The sequence below is a fragment of the Lithobates pipiens genome, unplaced genomic scaffold, assembly GCF_037356315.1.
Source record: "Lithobates pipiens isolate NorthernLeopardFrog02 unplaced genomic scaffold, aLitPip1_a1.2 Scaffold_8, whole genome shotgun sequence".
Classification (NCBI taxonomy): domain Eukaryota; kingdom Metazoa; phylum Chordata; class Amphibia; order Anura; family Ranidae; genus Lithobates; species Lithobates pipiens.
This window is the reverse complement of record NW_027507903.1, coordinates 491224065-491246209: the sequence shown is the minus strand read 5'-3', so window position 1 is coordinate 491246209 and position 22145 is coordinate 491224065. Positions and strand designations below refer to the sequence as shown.

The window sequence follows — 22145 nt, the reverse complement described above, 5'->3', positions numbered from 1 at the left end:
ACGCTATTAACCCCCTCCGTGCCGGAAGAATGCAGGGGTGTGGGTGCTTTATTGGAGGAGGATTTCTGATTTACATGGAGCCAACAGCACCTTTTTTTGACTAAACTTAGGTTTTATTAAGAAGATGTCGATGATTGAAGGACTAGCCTATTTCAAGGCTTTAACTACTGTAAAGCAGACCTAAACACAGAAAAAAAAATGAGCTATTATAACGATCTTGTTTCTTTACACAAATAACGAACCTGGGAAATAGCTTTATTGGTAGGAGTAATAGAGCTCACTGTGGTTTTTGCTGGCCCTGGCCTGCTTCCCTTCTGTCAGTGGCATCTTTTCAGTACAGTAGAGATCAGGACAGCAGTGGTGTGGGTGGCAGAAAAGGTAACAGTTGGTCATCTCTTCAGGGAGTGCGATTTAGCATTAGTATTGTTTTTATTTTATTATTATTTAATTTTTTGGTTCCAGCAGCAGAGACTCTTTAATCTCCATGACACAACTAAAAAATATATTTTCTTTTCTTTAGGACTTACAGACTCAAGTAGACAAAATTACGGAAATGACGGCAGTGATGAAACATGCAATTGAAATTGATGAACAATGTGGTGACCAGGAATATGACAGGATCCTCAAACTTGAGGTGTGTGTGTACTTCCATGTAATTGAAGCTGATGGCTGAAAATTGGTAAATGACTTGTAATCAGGATGTTCCAGAATCCTTATTTTCTGCTGATCTGGCAAACAACACGCCTCCTGTGTTACACAGATGCCACTCTGGATGAGGGAGCACAGGGGACAGATTTGTACAGCAGCATTGTCAGTCTGGGGGAGGAGCGTGTTAGAAGTACTAGCAGATTTAAATACATTCGAAATTTGAAGCTGAAGTCCAGCTAATACTTTATAATCAGTTACAGCAAACTGTTTTTTTTCCTTTGTGAGATTTCATAAATGAATAAAAGCTGATAATTTCAAGCACTTCTGCCAGTGGTAAATGGTCTGTCTCATCCTTGTAACTGCAAAAGAGCTTTTCTATTGAAAAGCAACAAACTTGCTGGCTGGATCACAAGACAAAAATAGAAGAAAGAAATCCTAAAGATAGGAAGCTAATGCAGCCATCGCATCTAAGAATTGGTAAGCTACAATAAATAATAATATATTATAAATATAATGAATGTAATCCTTTGGGTTTAGTACTGCTTTAGTAGCCAGAAAACTAAAAGAAGTGTCTGTGGCAAAATTGGTAATATCTTGGAAACCTGTTTTTAGTGTATGTTTAAGGTGTATTTAAAGCCAAAATAGTTTCTTTCTTTTTTTAGTTTTTGAGAGTGGTTATGGGTTATAAAGTTTGCCAGATTGTTATTACTCTCTGTGTTCCCACTGGGAAAAAATGCACTACTTCTGTTTGTACTGGTGACTGATAGTACACACTGACAATTTTTTTTATTAAAAGAAAAAACGGACAGCTCAGATTGGGGCCACTGTACTAACAATCTGATGTTAGTACAACAATCTCCCCCACTGAGCTATTGTGTTCTGACAGGGCGCTGTTTGGGAGTGAGTTGACTTTTCCAGCATGCTCGTCAGTCAGAAGCCGTCCGGATGTCTGGCTTCTGTCAGACAGGCTGCCATATACACGGGCTGTATGTCGGCTGGTTTTATTGAACCGGCTGATGTTGCACGGCATTAGGCCCGTGGGTACTAGGCTTTAGGCTGGCCATACAATTTTCTTCTTTCTTATATTTACCAAAACCAAATAATATGAGCTCAAACGTAAACACTTTTGTATGCAATCAGGCAAGCCCTTACTCTACAGAGTTGAAGGTAAATATAAAAGAAAATTAACAAGAAAATTGTATAATGTATGGTCAGCTTTTAAAGTGCATTTCCACTACAATGGACAAATTGGGATACAACCAGAAGCGTAACTAGAACCTTCAGGGCCCCGATGCAAGAAACCATGAAGAGCCCTTCCCACTGATCACGGAGGCCTTTTATTCCTATCGTGGGTTTCATTTGTTACTTTCCCGCAGTGGGCCACCTTCCTTCCATCTTGGGGTCCCCCCACGGTGGTGGAACGGCAGAGCCCAATCGCAAGTGCGACACTTGCGACCCTGCTCATTCCGCCACTAGTGTCAATAGTTTTTTTATTTTTTAATATTTTTTTACGTTATATTATTTTTTTACACACATATAAATATATATATATATATATATATATATATATATATATATATATATATATATATATATATATTATAAAAAAAATTTTTAGGACCCTCAGGGCTTTGGTGAAATATCAGGGGTCTAATCAGCCCCCTGATCTCGGATATTTGAGACAGAGAAAGGGACTGATTCATCACACAGCAGCCTCAGCTGCACAGAATGAATAAACAGTAGTAGCTCTGTACAAACCTTCGTATTCATTCATAAACTGAGGCATAGCAAACACAGCTATGAATGAAAAGAATGCTGATCCAGCAAGGACAAATCCTACTAATTTTGTTTGTTTATGGGCAGCTGTGTTTGCCATAATTGACCTTGTCTGTACCGTGCAGGCAGATTTTCCTCTGTTAGTTGTAACCAAATTTTAATGCTGTCCTAACAAAGGGTTAAATGTTTATGGGCTAGGCTTCTTCATTGTAAGATAATGAGGACAGACTTTAGCTGACCATACATGGATCGAAATTGATCTGGTTTAACATTGTCCGTCAGAATTTCAATCCATATATGGGCACCCTGGTTGTACACAAGTCAATCTATTGATCATTGCGTTTTTCCTGAAGGCTTCCCACTGACGGAACACAATAGCTCTCTGGGAGGAATTCCCCCATCAACACTAACTGTGTTGACGAGGGAAATTGAGCAATTTTCTTTCCTTCCACCCATGTGGGAAGGAAAGGCAATTGCATAATCTATGGCCTGCCTAAAGCTTCATACACAATACTATCCAATATTAGTACAGCGATCTCCCCTGCTGTTCTATTGTGTTCTGACAGGCTCCCCCCCGCCCAGAACACTCTGGTCAGTGCTCTCAGCAATTGGCTGAAAGCGCTACTAGGGAGCCAATCGGCAGACTTTTTTCAGTCATGCCCCTTCTCGGCTGCAGTACACACGGGCAAAACATCGCCCGGTTTCTTTTGAACCAGCCGATGCCACTTGACATTCGGCCAGTGGATGCTAGGCTTTACTCTTAACATCGTTTAAAAAATAAAAAAATGACACCACCTCCTCCAAAAAAATTTTTATTTTTCCCTGTGTGAATAGGAACACAAATCAAACATTGTGAGGTTTTCTCAAATGCGACTTCAAAAGTAGAAATACACTTTTAGTTTTATTTAAACCACATTCATGAGTAACACTCGCTACTCCACTTTGTCATCAAACCTTCATTCTTTATATTGTTCCCCAACAGCAAGAGAACAGAGGCTTACGAGAGATCCTCCAGATCACCCGGGAATCCTTCCTGAATCTCAGAAAAGATGAATCTCTAGACAGCTCCTCCCTTTCTACCCTAGTCAACAGTACGGACCATAATTTACGGAAAAGCTGAGGCCCCTGTCTACTTCCGCCTGGATGGAATAGAGCCTATTAAAGGAACAACAAGCCAAATTCTGTGAAATCTGATTTTTAAAGTTACTGCTGTCCTCTACTGGTATACTGGAAAACTGACGATTCACCTGGGGCCTGGACCCGCAGGAATCCCTGTATGTTTCACTCAGAACCGGCAGCCTGCGAGATTATTTTACTGCTAGCCAGAGATGGCACAAGTTATTTATAGGGCATTGTAGAGTTCACTGATATTTTAGCTTTGGGGGGAAATGTAAATTTTGAAGCGCTATTTTTTAAAGAACCATGTAGATAAATTATGAAGTATTTTTATATCATGGGTACGGAAATGTTATGAGTGCAAGATGGTCATTACATTCCTTCAAATATGCTGTCAGTTCAGTATTTTATAGGGAATTAATGAGCCTATAAATCATAATTACTCTAAATCTGACAGTGGAATTATTATACTTTTTTTTTTTTTTTTTTGCAGTTGTGAATGAAAGTTTTTTTTCTGTTTGTGACCTTTGGAGAGATTTCTTAATTTATTCTCACTTCCTGTCCCGAGGGCAACTAAAAGTAAGGGGAGGTCCCACCTTTTGACGGCTGTCACCAAAACTTGTTTCCCTATTGAACAATTTACCATCACCTCCTGGGGACACAACATGAAATATTAGAGGAAAACTCTCCAAAGTGAATGGAATCCCCTTTTAGATGGTGTCACTGGACAGGTGACCCTATTGAAAGGGTTGCCTGTATTTCTGTTCTGGTTTTCCGTTAGATTTTTTTTTTTTTCTCACATTCATATTCAGGTGACAGCTGTTCATAGGGCAGGAAGTGTAGTTGAATTTCTGTAGTCGGAGCACAGTTGTTTAAAATTGAGTTGAGACTCTAACCCTTCAGCTGGTGAGTGAGAAGACCTTTGGGCTCCTTTGCAGGGGGATGCCCATTTGGCTCCCTTGGTGGCGGGCTGGCCCTTTGGTGGTTGACACTGTCCACTCCTTTCCCAAGGCCTCTTGGTGGATAACACCCTCCCAGCCTGACAAATAACAGTACTGAAATGGCGGCACCTTGTAAGTTCCTATGTTAGTAATGCTCCCCTTGGCATCTTAGGCAGAAGCTGTACATAGAGCCTTGGCCTTTGCCTGCCCCTCCTGATGCTGAGCCCTCTCCCCCTCATTCACCATCACATGCCAGAGCATCAACAGGCAGTACAAGCTCTGGCATTTTAAAACTTTTGTTGCCAGTACAGATTTTGCTTTTAAGGTCAAATCCTCCCAGCCCAGATTTAGTTTTTTTTTTTTTCCCCTCTCCCTGTTTTTCTTATAATGCTCCATTGGCATGATACCTTATTGGAATTCAGCGTCTCTACCCCTCCTACCCAGCCATGACAAAGCTGTCACTCTCTGGCAGCTGCTTCTTTGTATATACGTTATTGGAGTCAATCAGAACTGTTGAGCTTATTGTTCTCTTAACAAAGTGGTAGATCTGGGACTTATGGTTGGGAAATGTCACCACTGGTGCCTCTGAGAGACAGAAGACGTTGTCACGAGATTGAGCTTGTCAGCAACCGCCCCATTGATTTATTATTGAACTCCCCTTTAATGCAGGTTGCTGACTGATGGTGATCTAGAATCTTTAGTTGTGTACTGTTAAAAAAGATGAAGTTCACTTGCTGCATGCTTATTTTCGGGCATTAACTAGGAAATAACTGTAGCCAGGCAGCTGGCATTTTCAGGAGGAGACCAGTTATGGTAGCCAACATGTGTGTCTCACTACAGGTTTCCTTTTTATAGTATGTTAGAGCTGAAGTATATAAACCCTTAGTCTGTAAAATATATAATTACTTATCACAAGCAGTGTGATCACCCTGCCACATTCCTAGAAATAGAAACTGGCGGCACGCTGTTAAAATTCAACACTGAAAGCTTTGTTTAAAATGTAACCTCTTTAATAAAGGCCAGTCTTGTGAATAACATGCTACAGTGGAGGAGCTTCCAGAATGAGACACCTTGATAGTTTCTCCAGATCATTTGTTTTCATAGTTGACGTTTTTGCAGCCGGCTTTCTTCTCTATTAACTGTTTGGCTTGTGTGGGGTTCCTCTTCCACAGTGGCTGCACAGTAAGAGATGTTACCACCAGGTGAAAATGAAGAAGAAAAAAAGGCTGGGAAAAAAAAAAATGCAGCCTACACAACATCGATGGTCTGGTAATCTGCAATATATTTCATTTAGCTATTGGGTTTAAATACATTTTAAAGGAAACCTTCTTTCTTGGAATAATGTGGGCTTCCATTGCTGATCCCCTTATGAAGAGGAATGAGTAGTAACAAACATAAAATCTCCTATGCTTGAGCGTGGGCCCAGAGATATCTAGTAGGCTATAAGTTCATCGATCAGCCTCGTCTTGCCGCCCTCATTAGACTGGGGAGTCTGAAACCACAAAACAGAGGGGGGGCACTGACCTAGTGCATTATCCTAAAAGCATAACTTTATCATTGTAAAAGGTGGTAAGTATTATACACCGAGTGACAAATGTATCAAAGCTAATCTCAAAGAACAGCACCATCCTGTCCACAGTGCATCATAATATGTGACAGGACAAATGAAGATCCAATAGGCTTTTCATTTGTGTCACATTATGATGTACTGGGGACAGGATGGTGCTGTTCTTTGTGACGAGCTTTAATGCAATTGTCACTCGGTGTATAATACTTACCACCTTTTACAATAATAAAGTTATGCTTTTAGGATAATGCACTAGGTCAGTGCGCCCCTCTGTTTTGTGGAATAGGAATGAGTACTGTGATTCTGAATATAATCAAGCAGGGGGTGCTGTAGGCAGAATGACTTGCAGACGGTCATTGTTGGTGCTACATGGGCCACAGCCTTCAGTGGAGCAGATAAACTTGCTTTCCTGCTAACTATAATAGGTAGGTAAAGGCAGGTTATTGCTTTGCACCTACACTGAGCCACCATGAAAAACAAAATGGGGTTTTACAGCACTGTAAAGTATAGATGAAACAAGTCACACGGGGACACTGACCTGTATGAAGAGTGTGTACTGCCTTTTGAAGAGGCTTTCTGTGCTTACAATGCCTGTAAAGCTCAGTTTTACTTAGAAGGATCCACAGTGATGTAAACCTTTTCAAAGCCATGGAAATTCCTCTTTAGGGTTCACATTGTAACGGCATAGAGTGGAGACAGCCAAGATGGTAAATATAATGCTGATTGAGGGCCTGTAGATAGGCAACAGCCATGTTTTTGACTCTTAAACTGTTAGTTTAAATTAGATAAATAATAAATATGTTCCAGGTGCATCAGCCCCATCTTAAGTAGAAAAGCCTGTCCCCTGCAAACATGATGCAGAGAAGGACCCTTGCTCTGTGTGCAAGCAGAGGTCTCTCTTCAAAGGTTTAACAATCTCCCTGGCTGAGTCGGAGCTAGAGCTCTCCAAACAGCTGGGAGCATGAACTTTGCTAATCGCAGAGATCACGGCTTCCACACAGAGAGCCAGGGTACTTTGGGCAGCTGCAAGCAAGGATCAGTTTTAGAAAGCAAAGTGGAAGACATTGCACACCTTTTTGTTGTTATGCTTCTGGAATATGACCGATTTAAATTAAAGTTACAATTGGGAAAGATTCTCGCAGTGGCTAGAGTGTGATTAACATGAGACTCTAAAGCTGGCAATAGATGGTTTGAATCTCAGCCGGTTCAGCCTGGACTGGCCAAGATTTGATTTGTGTATGGGCAGGCTGATTGTACCCAAGTTGATCCATCGTACAACGAGCATGTTGAATTTCTAATATGAGATTATTGGCAGCAGCTATAGCCGCTGGCAATAATCATTGTGTTCTCCCAGCAGGGATGGCTCCTGGTGCCCCCCCCCCTGCTGGGAGAACACAGTAACTCTACATGAGGGATTCACCCATCAACCTGGGGTTTCAGGAAAGAAAATCACATTATCTATGGCCTGCCTAAATGGCCCTCAGAAAAGAATACACCACTGCAGGCTCACCAGAGCATCCACCCCTGCTTGATTAAGCTGCCTGACCCATCAGTGACATTCTGCTGCAAAGAGAACTGCCCCCAGTTCATAGGCCACAAGTATACATTAGAGTAATTAATTTATTGTTTCTGTGGACTGAAGGTGTACATGTCATTCCTATGTTGTTACCATATTGTGTGCCTGTTATTGATTGTGTTCAGATGCCACTATTAATTGAAAAATAAACATGGTACAGTCTGCATATTTGAGTTTATTAATGCAATATAATTGTGTGGCTATTTCACCATTCATGTGAGGATAGGCGGATGCTTTTAAAAGTGTTTTTAACAGGTCATGTTTTCCCTCAGATGAAATGGCTTTGGTAATTACTAAGGCAGCGAAACTGATCAAATCACCTGTGAAAAATAATGGAAAGCCTGAAAACATGACCTGCTGGGGAACCTTGAGGAGCATGAACTTTGCTGAGCACAGAGAGCCAGGGTCCTTTTTATGCAGCTGCCAGCAACGATCAGTTTTAGAAAACTAAGTGTAAGACATTGCACACCTTTTTGTTTTTATGTTTCTGGAATATGACAGATTTAAATTAAAGTTTCAATTGGGAAAGAGTCTCCCAGTGGCCAGAGTACGAGACTCTAAAGCTGGCAATAAATGTTCAGCCTGGACTGACCGAGATTTGATCCATGTATGGGTACCTTCAGGTCTGGAGTTATGAAACACTGTTCATCGCTATCCACCTCCATAGGTTTTATATTCTTAACCATGTAAATTAGTTCTGAAGAGCAAGCCAGGCAGCAAATACAATTATTTTTTTTTTTTTTAAATGCCTGTGCTATAATAACGTGTAAATCTAGTAGTATAGAGCAGTGTTTCTCAACTCCAGTCCTCAAAGCTCCCCAACAGGTCATGTTTTCAGGCCTTCCTCAGTTTCACTGCCTTAGTAATTACCACGCAGCCTTTTCATCTTGGGGAAATCCTGAAAACATGATCTGTTGGGGCTTTTTGAGGACTGGAGTTGAGAAACGCTCTTATAGAGACTGGTGCTCTTCAAAGTACCACGAGATCTTTTAGATCTGTGCATTCAATTCCTCACAGTGATGTCCCTTTAACATATCCTCCGTGAAGCCTATATTCCTTTTAGCTTATACACTGTGTCAACAACATCAGAAAAACATTATCCTATATCCAGTATTAACATAAATTACAACAGTAATATGTAATGGCTTCTTCATCCATAAACAAATCAAGATATTAATATAAGAAAACAGTTCAGGCCCCCATGCTTGGTCCAAAGAGTCCACCAGTTCTGTGTCAAAACCATACATCCAAATGTGCTTCAATGCAGTGCTCCGTGAACCCAATACTCCCACACTCACCAGAGCAGAACCACTAGCCATACAGCAAAAGGGTTGGCCTCACTTTTGGATACACCCCTCCAGGGTCTTTTGGATGTAGATTGCTCTTTTGCTGTATAATATCCACACCTTTATGTTCGGACTCCACCACTCAACATATATCAGAGATAAAGATACCATAGTGCAGTAACATATAAAATTTATTAAAATACCAAACTGTATTCCATTCAACTCACCTACAACAGGTAAAGGCATCCAAGACCTAGAAGAGCTGCTGTGGCATGTGCTCCATGGGCTGAATGTGATGTCACTAGGAAAGCCCCACCCAATGCGATTCGCCAGCAAATAGGGGTATCCTTAAGAGTGCTCCAGGTAAGTATTTGATAAAATTTTTCGTTATCTAAGATCCTGAAAGCTTCCTATGTTACTGCAGCCACTTGATGCTTTGTAGCTTCTGGCAGACATAGTAAGGAGCTCACAAAAGACATGACAGAAGGTAAAAGAACACCCTTTCAGAAGTGTAAGAACATCCATTGGGGTTTGACCCTGCTGAAAAAAAAACGGATAAATATTTCAAACTTGTTTTAAAGGATAACAATGTTGTAAATAAGGCCCTTCAACTTCACCATCAGTCCAGATTGACAAGTTGGGAAAGGAAGTCCTAAAAGTCACACATTGCAGCAAAACCCTCTGAGGACATGTATGACAGCCTAGCCCAGGCTGCAACCAGGCCATGTCTCCAACACGTTTCACTGGAGCTAATTGGAGGAAAAGAATACGCCCCCCTCCACACAGCAGAAGAACAGTGTTGTGAATAGACATGCTCTGTTCTGAGCTCTCCCTCCCAACAAAATGTATCTCGTGTGGGGGGAAAACTTTTCAGAAGTGACTCATGCTGATAACAGAGAAAGGAAGAATCAGAGAGAATCTGCACTTAGCGCTTTGGAGAGAGATAAGTAAACACTACAGATATATGTGTTTTGCTCCAATTCAATGACTCAGGTTTACAACCACCTTAATCATGGGGGGATACCCCCGATTAAGCTCCAAGGCAGTGTGAAACAAGTTGGGGGCGTGGCCTGGCTGAGGCTGTCATTCACCTACTCACAGGGTTTTGCTGTGATGTGACTTTTAGGACTTCCTTCCCTACTGGATGTTTTGAGCTGGGACAGGCTGTCTCTTAGCAGTTGTCATGTCAAGAGGACCTGGTGGAGCTTTGAATGGTACCTGTAATTTTTTGTGGGTCACTAATCGGTTCTTTTAACCAGTTAAAAAACAGCCGCCACAGTAGTACTGCGACAGGTTGGCTCTCCTGGGCAAATTGCCGTCATTGTACGTTGGCTGCTTTAAGACCACTAGGGGGCGCACGCCTGCCACAATGTCCACCGGCCACAATATAGTTCTGAAGATAGGCGGTAATCCTAGTAGTTGTCACAGCATGCACCATACACTCCGGTCTTCACCACGTGGGTCACACTCCCCCTAGCGGGTTACACGCACCAGAGCCTTAAAGTAATCTTTGTATCACTTTAGAGAAAAGTCATCCACAGTATAGGCTGGGTTAGAGATGTGGATCGCTCCAATAATATAGGATCATTAAAAAGAGAGATTATATATATATATATATATATATATATATATATATATATATATATATATATACACACACACACACACCATACTCAATTACATTAAAGCGGAGGTCCACCCTAAAGTGGACCTTCCGCTCATTGGAATCCAACCCCCCCCTCCGGCGCCACAATTGGCACCTTTCAGGGGGGACGGGGGTGCAGGTACCTGTACAGTACAGGTAATCGGCTTCGGGTGCCGACATCGCGGGCGCGCTGGGCGGGTAAGTGTCCTTATTTTAAAAGTCAGCAGCTGCAGTATTTGTAGCTGCTGGCTTTTAAAAAAAAAAAAAAGCGGCGGAACTCCCGGCGGACTCCCGCTTTAAAATCATGAAAAAAATTTATCAAAATGTAAAAAAAAAATATGACATTCAGATTAAAATCACTATTTTTCTATATGCATAATTAATACATTTGTGATCCATAAGTCAATGTAAACAGACAGATCACCGTTCTAGTGATTAGGAACAGCGATCTGTCTCCTCCAGTCAGTACACTGCCCCCACATTTAGAAACACCTTCCCAGGGAACACTTTACCTCTTTGATTGCCCCCTAGTGTTAATCCCTTCCCTGCCAGTGACATTATACAGTAATTAGTGGCTATTTTTAGCACTGATTGCTGTAAAACTCTCAATGGTCCCAAACAAAGTGTCCGATCTGTCTGCTGCAGTGTCACAATCCTGCTAACAAAATCACAGATCACTGCCATTACTAGTAAAAAAAAAATTATAATAAAAATGACATAAATCTATCCCCTATATTGTAGACGCTATAACTTTTGCGCAAACCAATCAATATAAGCTTATTACATTTTTTTTTTTTTTTTTACCAAAAATATGTAGAAGAATACATATCAGCCTAAACTGATGAAGAAATTTGTTTTTTGTTTTTTTATTTTTTTTAGGGATTTTATAGCAAAAAATAAAAAATATTGTTTTTTTTTTTCAAAATTGTCTCTCCTTTTTTTTTTTTTTTTTTGCGCTATAAACAAAAAAAATGCAGAGGCGATCAAATGCCGCCAAAAGAAAGTTCTATTTGTGGGTAAAAAAAGGATGTCAATTTTGTTTGGGTACAATGTTGCAGGACCGCGCAATTGTCAGTTAAAGTGACGCAGTGCCGTTACGCAATAAAATGGGCCTGATCATTAAGGGGGCAAATCCTTCCGGTCCTTAAGTGGTTAAACAGACATAAATAAAATTGATATTCACCTCTGCTATGCTACTTCTCCACTCTGTTGGAGTCTTTAGCCACTGGACATCCACGCTATAGCCGAATGACGGCTACAGCGCGGACCTGCTTTGCCGGGACTACGTCACAGACTGCGGCGCGCTCTGTGATCAGAGAGTCTATGAGACTCGCCTGATCATGGATCGGAGCAAGGGGTCAATCCAGACCCCTTACCATGTGATCAGCTGTCAGCCAATGACAGCTGATCATGTGACACAACAGAGCCGATAATCAGCTATTTTTCCAGCGCGAGGAGAAAAAAAAAAGCCGATCACCGGCGGCCGTGAGAGGGACTTCAGTCCCGATCATGGCCAGCTCATCAGTGCCCACCTGCCAGTGCCACCTAAATATTAAAAAAGTGCCACCCATCAGTGCCCACAGTGCCACCTATAAGTGCCCACAATCTGCCTCAACAACAGTGCTGCACCTCAGTGCCACATATCCGTGTCCATCAGTGTCATCTACCAGTGCCCAGCAGAGCCACCTATCAGTGCCACCTATCAGTGCCATCTTATCTGTGCCCATCAGTGCCACTTTATCTGTGCCTATCAGTGCCCACCAGTGCAGCCCATCAGTGCCCACCAGTGCCGCCTCATCAGCGCATTTCAATGAAGGAGAAAAATGACCTGTTTGCAAAATTTTATAACAAACTATTAAACATGATTTTTTTTTTTTGCATGTTTTTTTGTTTGTTTAGCAAAAAATAAAACTCCCAGCTGTAATTAAATACCACCAAAAGAAAGCTCTAGTTGTGGGGAAAAAATTATAAAAATTTAATTTGGGTACAGTGTTGTATGGCCGCGCAATTGTCATTCAAAGTGCATCAGCGCTGAAAGCTGAACATTGGTCTGGGCAGGAGGGGGGTTTAAGTGCCCAGTAAGCAAATGGTTAAATAAATGTTTAATTTTTCTGGGTATGGGGCAACATGTGACCTTCTCCACTCGCTTCTGTCTTAGTGGCCAAATGTCAAGCTCAAATAATGTCAATTGAGGAGTTGAGTCACACAGGGTTTGGCCTTTCTGCTGTGATGGTGAGTGAGGGCTTGGGGATAAAATAGTGTAAGGCCGCGTACACACGGGCGGACTGTTCGCCCAACCTTGTCCGCTGAACAGTGTTTGGGCGGACAGTCCGCTCGTGTGTGGGCTTTCAGCGGACAGTTTCAGCGGACAGTTGGACGGACAAAGTCTTTCGGAAATTCCGAAAAACTGTCCGCTGAAACTGTGTTTGAGCGAACAGTCCGCCCGTGTGTGGGCCTGTCCGCTGTACTTTCGAAATGAGCGGACTGTTCCCGCTCGGAAAGTCCGCCCATTTCGAGCGCGTGTACAGGTAGGCGGGGCCCGCGAGGGAGACGTTGCGGGCTCCGCCGCCTGGAATGGGCTTAAAGGGGAACACCAACGCCGAAAAAAATCGGCGTGGGGGTTCCCCCAAAGTCCACACCAGACCCTTGTCCGAGCACGCTACCCGGCCGGCCAGGAAAGGGGGCGAGCGAGCGCGCCCCCCCTTCCGAGCCGTACCAGGCCGCGTGCCCTCAACATGGGGGGTGCCTTGGGGAAGGGGGGGCCGCGCGGCCCCCCCACCCCAAAGCACCTTGTCCCCATGTTGATGAGGACAAGGGCCTCTTCCCGACAACCCTGGCCGTTGGTTGTCGGGGTCTGCGGGCGGGGGGCTTATCGGAATCCGGGAGCCCCCTTTAAGAAGGGGGCCCCCGGATACCGGCCCCCCACCCTATGTGAATGAGTATGGGGTACAATGTACCCCTACCCATTCACCTGTGAAATAAAGTACAAATAAAAACACAACACAGGGGAAAAAAATATTTTATTGCACAGCCGGGGGTCTTCCGTCTTCGGGGGTCTTCTCGCCGGACTCCTCCGCTATGTGTGTGTAGCTCTTTTGCCAGCGGAGGAGTCCGGCTTTCTTCCTCCCCGCCGCCGGCCTCTTCTCCCGACTTCGGGGGTCTTGTCCCCCTCTTCGGTTCTTCTGCCGGGCCACCGCGCCTGGTCCGGTGGCCCGGTCTTCTGTCGCCGTCTTCCGTTCTTCTGTCGCCGCCTTCGGTTCTTCTGCCGGGCCACCGCGCCTTCTTGTAGCTCTTTTACAGGCGGTGGCCCGGTCTTCTGTCGCCGCTGTCGCCTTCCGTTCTTCTTCTTGTTCTTCTTGTTCTTCTCCAGGAGATGTTGACACGTCGCTCCCTCCGGCCGGAATGCCAGAGCCGCCCTGCGCTGTGACTTATATAGTGACAATGGGGCGGTGTCACATGGTATATGTCACATGGGTTGGTCACATGGGTTGATGTCACATGGGGACTATGACATCGTAAGGGGGCGGGGTCACCATGTGACCAACCCATGTGACATATACCATGTGACACCGCCCCATTGTCACTATATAAGTCACAGCGCAGGGCGGCTCTGGCATTCCGGCCGGAGGGAGCGACGTGTCAACATCTCCTGGAGAAGAACAAGAAGAACAAGAAGAATAACGGAAGGCGACAGCGGCGACAGAAGACCGGGCCACCGCCTGTAAAAGAGCTACAAGAAGGCGCGGTGGCCCGGCAGAAGAACCGAAGGCGGCGACAGAAGAACGGAAGACGGCGACAGAAGACCGGGCCACCGGACCAGGCGCGGTGGCCCGGCAGAAGAACCGAAGAGGGGGACAAGACCCCCGAAGTCGGGAGAAGAGGCCGGCGGCGGGGAGGAAGAAAGCCGGACTCCTCCGCTGGCAAAAGAGCTACACACACATAGCGGAGGAGTCCGGCGAGAAGACCCCCGAAGACGGAAGACCCCCGGCTGTGCAATAAAATATTTTTTTCCCCTGTGTTGTGTTTTTATTTGTACTTTATTTCACAGGTGAATGGGTAGGGGTACATTGTACCCCATACTCATTCACATAGGGTGGGGGGCCGGTATCCGGGGGCCCCCTTCTTAAAGGGAGCTCCCGGATTCCGATAAGCCCCCCGCCCGCAGACCCCGACAACCAACGGCCAGGGTTGTCGGGAAGAGGCCCTTGTCCTCATCAACATGGGGACAAGGTGCTTTGGGGTGGGGGGGCCGCGCGGCCCCCCCTTCCCCAAGGCACCCCCCATGTTGAGGGCACGCGGCCTGGTACGTCTCGGAAGGGGGGGGCGCGCTCGCTCGCCCCCTTTCCTGGCCGGCCGGGTAGCGTGCTCGGACAAGGGTCTGGTGTGGACTTGGGGGGAACCCCCACGCCGATTTTTTTCGGCGTTGGGGTTCCCCTTTAAGCCCATTCCAGGCGGCGGAGCCCGCGACGTCTCCTTCGCGGGCCCCGCCTACCTGTACACGCGCTTGAAATGGGCGGATTTGCCTCCTCCTTACGTGGGCGAGTCCGTTCATTTCAAAAGTTGAGCGAACTGTTTGCCCAACCTTGTTCGTCAAACAGTCCGCTCGTGTGTGGGCAAGTCCGCTCATGCAAATTTTGAGCGGACTGTTTGATGAAACTGTTTGCCGAACAAGGTTGGGCAAACAGTCCGTGCGTGTGTACGCGGCCTAAGTTTATGGGTTTAAGTCTACTATTTTAGACAGGCAGGTTAACATCATGGACAATGTGAGCCCACACTGCAATCCTCTAAATGAAAAATCACTTTTTCCACCAGCAAAGCTGATCGTTAAATGGTTTCAGCTTCCCAGCCAAGTATGGGGATGGAATGTTTTTCAGAGAAGAAAAAAAAAACCTCCATAGTGCAATAATGAAATCAGACGAAGAAATGAGTGATTGCTGTAACAACGGACTGTCTGGTGGAGAATCAGCTTCCTCCTCGACCTCAATAAGTGTCAAACTAACTGTTTTTGGGGAGGAAACAGACCGAGGAGCTGGTTAGCACCTGCGTATATGTGATAAGCATAGATGTGACACTTCACAGAATGGTAACCAATGCTGACTTTTCATAGCCACAAACAGTTCCTGTTCTTACGGTGTTTTCATAAATGAGTTTCCAAACAGCCATTATACAATTATTACATCATTTGTAGGCACCCGAGTAAAGGAGGTTTTCAAACTAGGCTGCAGGGGTAATAATTAAAATAAATGCAAACTTTAATTGAAAGACAATTCATTTGCTACTTGACACCGTGGGGTTGATTTACTGAAACCGGAGAGAGTAATCTGGTGCAGCTAGGTAGCCAATCAGCTGGGCAACAGAGTCTTGATGTTAGAATGCCCAGGAAATTCCTACTGATCAGAAAGAGTGAGCACCTATTCGAACAGGAGTGGTGCTTAGTCCTTTAGGGTGTAAGCTCTTGAGATTAGTTGTCTTAGACACCTATAGTGGATCTTGAAGCAGGATGTCCCTTACAATGTCCTGAGGGCAAGAAAAAAAAGATATTCCGTCTTCCTGATAGAAGCTGTAGAATAGGACAAATAACCCCACTAGATTTCAGTAACTTGAACAGGTTTGAATAGAATCCTTTGAACCTGTTCTTCAGAGGTACTGGAATACTACTCCCTGCACTAAGAGATGGTTCAGGGCAATATGCAAATCTGACAAACTGAGCAGATTTTGGTTGGTCTGAGAGAAGAAAGCACGTAGCGGGGGGGGGGGGGGGGGGGGGCGGCAATCTGCCTCAAGGTCTCCGTTTATTTTAATCCTTATAAGTTGTCTTTTTGTATGGCTTCCATTCATCTAGGATGGTATCCATTCTGTTTTTTTTTTTTATGTTTTCACTTCCGGTGCCACATGAGGAGGAGGTAATCAGAAACAGCTCCCGCTGCACTCCTCACATAATCCGCACATAAAGCCTGCTTTCACTTTGGGGTGACCCCCCTCTATCTCTGCTACCTAGTGAGACCCCATGGACCGACCATACACCCGTTCTGTCTCCTCCACGCTACAACCCGTGGGAGACACAGCCAAAACAGCAGCCACTCTCTGTGCACCAGAGATACTGCAGTCTTCCACAATGCCAGGAACAACAGATACAGATCCTGCCTCTCCTGCAAGCATAGCACAGGCAGTAGTCACCCTCCTTGTCCCTACTCTAACTGCCACATTGGACACTGCAGCGCAAACGGAACTGGAGCAGCTTCACATTGAGCTCCAGGCACAGGCTCAGAGGCTCTCTCATGTGGAGGAACAGATTTCTTCACAGGAAGAGGAGACCACAGCCAACTCTGCTATGCTAGCATGCATCTCTACTTCTAACAGGGATATATGGGATAAGCTGGATGATTTGGAGTATCGCTCAAGAAGCAATAATCTGCGCATTATCGGATTGCCAGAGTCAGTCTCCAATGCCCAGCTCACGAATCTCTGGGCTAAAATCATCCCTGAGCAACTGGGTCTTTGCATCCCCTGAATGTGCTCATCGCATTGGTCAGGATACAGAAAATCACATCAAACCTTGCCATGTCATTGTCAGATATCTTAATTATGCTGACAAAAATGCTGTTTTGCAGAAATTTTACCGTTCATGTTCTCTGTCCGTTGACAGAGCAAACCTACTGCTCTTCACGGACTATTTAATAGAAGTGATGAAACAACGTATATCGTGCTCTAGGGTCTGCTTGACACTATACAACAATCACGTTAAGTTCACCCTAGCCTACCAGTCAGTCTTACATGTCCAATCACACAAAGGAGAACATTTTACTTTTACCTCCCCGGAAGATTCAGAACACTACATCAACAGTACCTCCAGCACAGAAATGGAACACACCAACTCTGCTGATGGCTCAAAATCCGCTAATGCTTCCTCCGCTCTACCTAAACAACTCAGTCCAAATAAACCTCCATACAAATGTAGTCGCTTTACTCACCAGGATGACCACTCCAGAATTTGCTGAACGACCCCTGGAACTTTCTATTACTGGGACCACGCAGGAGACGTGTAGTGTTACCCCTTTCTCTTCTCCCCCTTTGAACTCCCTGTTGCATTTCATAGGCTAAACCATTGCACTATTCATACATGGTTATTAGTTAAACATTTATTTTACCACTAATGCACAATGCTAAACATATGTATGGTTACCTTTAAGATTAAAACAGTTAGCCAGCTCCTTGCTCCCTCTATGGGTTTATCCCTGAGCCACATTCTTGCTCTCACAAGCCTATCCCTTCACCCAGCTTTAAATGGGTCCCTCCCTGCTCCCCACCCCTCTTTCTATCCCTCCTCTATACTCCCTACCCACATCTACCCCTTGCCCTCTCAAACTGTAGGCAATATATGAAAATTGAAAAATGTAATAAAATTAAAAATTGGAGTTTGAACATAAAATGGACAGAAACCAGGATGAGGAAGGGAGTGGGACATCAATGCATTTAACAATAAAGCTTGATGTCCCTCCAGTATGTTCCTTTCCTGGTTTCTGTCCATTTTATGTTCATGATTCCAATTTTTATTTCCATATATTGCCTACAGTTTGTTACAATAATATACTGCTGGAATTGTCATTTGTTTTTGCATCTCTGTATGCATAGTTAAATTTTAGCCAACTAAGTGGTTCATTTATAATTTTTACCTTTTAGGTAATATATTGGTTGTACATATCCCATACTTTGTTTTTTAGTTATTTTAGGTTTCCACTATAGTGTGGGTCCCCGAATGTCCTGTTCGGAATTTTTTAGCTATCTAGTTTCTCACCCTAATATCGGTTTCCTATGTTCAGTTCAAAGTGACAAGCTTTTGGGCTACTATGGAGTTGGGAGCTTTGTTGTGTCCACCCCCTTCTTGTCTGCCCACAGCTTTGGTGCAAGGTGGCTGGATAACATCACAGTGCCCCTGCCTTTCTGGCCAGTGAGAGTGGACTATTCTCCGATTCTCAGAGTGGAGCGCATTCGCGTTATTTTCACTTTGTTATCCACAGACAGGCGGGGATGAAAGCGAGGCGGAGCAATTCACGTCATTTCCATCTTTTGATCTGTCATTTTGGGAGGTGTAGAGCGCATCACGTCAATTCTCCCCCACTTTATCCAGTAATGGCAGTTCCTGCGAGTGAGACATGGAATGCACACCGGGGCCATCTTGGATTACCACAGAAGTGGTCCCAGGTGTCCCTATGATCACTTTACGGGCAAATCCCTTATTGGCGAGTCTTCTTCTATATACCATAGCGATTGTACACAATACTCACACCCCAGATGATGTCCGGAGGGACGAAACGCGTTGGGTAACATTCGTGGCAATTGCTTTTTACCTCCCAATGAACAAGCTTCTTTTTATCTGAAATCCTGTAAGTTGATGTAGAATTTGTCTTCCATGTCCAATGCTAATGGGATGATCTAACATCTGCTGCATACTTTGGAGTTCGCCTGTTTGAAGCATGATTATTTGTCCCTTGGGGTCTACCTTCCATCCACTGCTCCATTTACAGATTACTTCATTGAGACTAATCCCTCACCATGCCTGTTTGACCCATGTGCTATACGGTACATGCGTCCACTTTATCTGGTAAGTGTGCCAACCTTACTTCCCTTGACTGCACTTCATGATCAAGCACTTTTCAAGATTTATTACTGTTATTTACTCACTATTGTTGCCTTTTATTCACACCATTATGGTTCACTAAATCAAGCTGGACAGGTTATATTACCTTTTTTATATCAATTATTTTCTCTCTCTTTTCTTCACTACAATTTGAGCGCTACACTATTATTGTTTTTATTCGTGTTTTACTTTATCAAGTGGAGTGTTGGCTGCTCACCTATTTTCCAATGCGCAATTTTTCCTTTATCTACAAAATGACACTGCATATAACTTTATCCACTAATGACATAGCTATCACTAACATATACCCTCCTAACTCTGATACTTTCTTTTTTCAAGACACAAGATACTGAGTGCCACTGAGGCTCTTCACCTGATAGGCAGAGACTTCAACTCTGTCATGTCCACATCGGAGGACTAGATCAGCGATCAAACCCGCAGGCAAAGATTTACTCCCCTAACTTATGATTCTATCCTTTTAGCACAGTCCATCGCTTCTATGCGATTTGTGGACTTATGGCATTTAGCACACCCGACTGAGCGAGATTATACAGCAATTTTTTTTGTCTTTCCTGCATTAATATCGACACTGCACGATGTGAGAATTTCGGATCACGGCCCCATCGTTATACACTTGGCAAACGCTAAACCCTCTTCTTCCCTCACCCACATGGCGCTTTCCTTCCTATCTGGCAGACAAGGACTTCCGTCACATGCTATATGAAGCATGGGCAGAATACGCCTCTACAAATGGGGCACACCTTACTGACCTAAACCTCTTCTCGGAAACAGGTAAAGCCTTCTCGTGGGGGGAAAATCATATACTAAATTTAAAAGACACTCTAGGCAACAATAAATGCAGGTCGGTGAAGCTTTACACTCAGCGCACGAACAGCTAACACTAAACCGCACCTCAGATAACATAAAAACATAGCGACAGGCTAAACGCAATTTTGACCTATGGGCAGAGCAGCAAGAAGCAGCTAAAACATCTTACTCTACTTTACATTTTCACAGGTTCAGTAACAAGGTGGGCATACTATTGGCTAAGCTATGCTCAGGGCCAAGGCGACCCACCCACATTTCTGCCTTGTAAAACACGGCTGGCTCCCTAGTTACCTCACCAGCAGAAATTAGCAAATTACTTGCAGACTATTATACAACCTTATATTTCACAGACTCGATTAACCAAACAATCGCAGAGGCCCTACTAGCTGAGATCCGTTTACCTAAGTCTCCATTCCACTTAGAGGCGTTCAATGCTCCTGTCTCCGTTGAAGACATCCAGCTGACTATTATATCTCTAGTATCTGCCAAAGCCCCAGGCCCTGATGGCTACCCGGATGAATTTTATAAATTGACAAAAGACTTTATTCCTGACACTCTGAAACATTTTTTCACCACCATGTGGGATGGTGGTCCTCATCTCCCTACGGGAACACAGGCACACAGACTAATCTCCAAAAAAGAAAATGGCCCCCTACACCCAGGTTCTTACCGCCCAATCTCCCTGATTAATGTGGACATTAACCACTTCCCACCCACCCTATAGCAGAATGACGGCCGGGAGGTGGTTCTGTTATCCTGACTGGGCGTCATATGATGTCCAGTAGGACAACATGCCAGCTGGTCAAAGGTGCGCAGAGCAGCGATCAAAGGTGTCGTGTGTCAGTCTGACACACTGCATCTCCGATCATAGTAAGAAGCCTCTGACGAAGGCCCCTTCCCACGGGATTTGCTGTAACCAATCACAGCATGAACCAGGAAGTGACGGTAAATGGCTTTCCTTGGTTTGCGCTGACAGGGCGAGCCCTTCGGTGGACCCTACTCAAGCGCAGTGTCCATGGTGATCACTATCACATCCTACACTGCCCCACCGTCTCTGGGAATGCCCAACCATTACTCTATACTGGGACTCTGTGCTGGCTATTCGGATGTGAACCACCCTTTTCCTCATCATCAATAGCAGGACCACTCAACTGTACAAAATGGACTCATACGTTCCCTAGTTGCTCGTAGAATGATCATGTCCCATTGGATTAAATCAGTACCACCCAACCTACCGGCATTGAAACAGGCTATACTATCACTCTTCAACCTAGAGAGGCTGTACACCATCGCACTGAACTTTCGTTTTACTTCACTTTTTTGCAAGATGGCATAAATAAATGGAGGTCACGTTCACCCAAAAAGAAATACAGGAACTCATGCATCCACGTTGCTTTATGGATTGTTATCTTAAACAAGACCTCACCAATTCCCTAGGTAACCTTAAAGTATCCCCCATGCTCCCCCTCTCTTATCCATGATCATATTTTACTTTTTTCTCTGTTCGAGCTTGCATCGGGCTATTAAGCTCTGTTATTGTACTGTGAAAATCTCAATAAACATAATTTAAAAAAAAAAAAAAAAAAAAAAGGTTTTCGTGCATAGCCTACGATTTTGGCAAATGGTGTACTAGAGCTTCACGATTAATCGTTAAAAAAACGCAATCTCGATTCGTCCCTCCCTTACGATCTCTTCAGCTGAGAGTAGGCAAGTGGAGAGATTATCTGCTCAGTCAGCTATCAAAAAAAAAAGCAAGTGTAGAACTTGAAACATTGTAACTAACTTACTTCTTAGATCAAAGTGAAAGAACTTCTTGTGTAAACAAATAATCTGGGCAGTCTGCCAAGCTTTCAACCACTGTAAATGCAGGAAGTTTAACCACTTAAAGTCTAAATCTTTTTGACACTTCTTTAAAGGGGTTGTAAAGGTAAATGTTTTTAGAATGCATTAAGGTGAAAAAACATATGACACTGCCTGCACCCCCAGCCCCCCCGTTTTACTTACCTCACCCCTCGAAAATCCCACGCTGTTTACTATGATCGCTTGTATTACGATTTTTTTTTAAAATAATTTTTGACATACTTCACGATGGGAACATTCCTTTTTTTCTCCCAATCTATGGCA

The 22145-nt window shown here is 44.2% G+C and overlaps 1 protein-coding gene across 2 annotated transcripts in view; it reads left to right on the top strand.

The window, feature by feature from the left end:
* FGFR1OP2 (FGFR1 oncogene partner 2) overlaps positions 1 to 5516 on the top strand; it is a 30706-nt gene extending 25190 nt beyond the window's left edge. For both annotated transcript variants that reach the window (XM_077469083.1, XM_077469084.1), the window contains 2 exons: positions 521 to 634; positions 3407 to 5516. In XM_077469083.1, coding sequence (XP_077325209.1) covers positions 521 to 634; positions 3407 to 3544 — 252 coding nt within the window. In that variant the 3' untranslated portion in view covers positions 3545 to 5516. The remainder of the gene's footprint in view (positions 1 to 520; positions 635 to 3406) is intronic.
* Positions 5517 to 22145: the final 16629 nt, after the last annotated feature.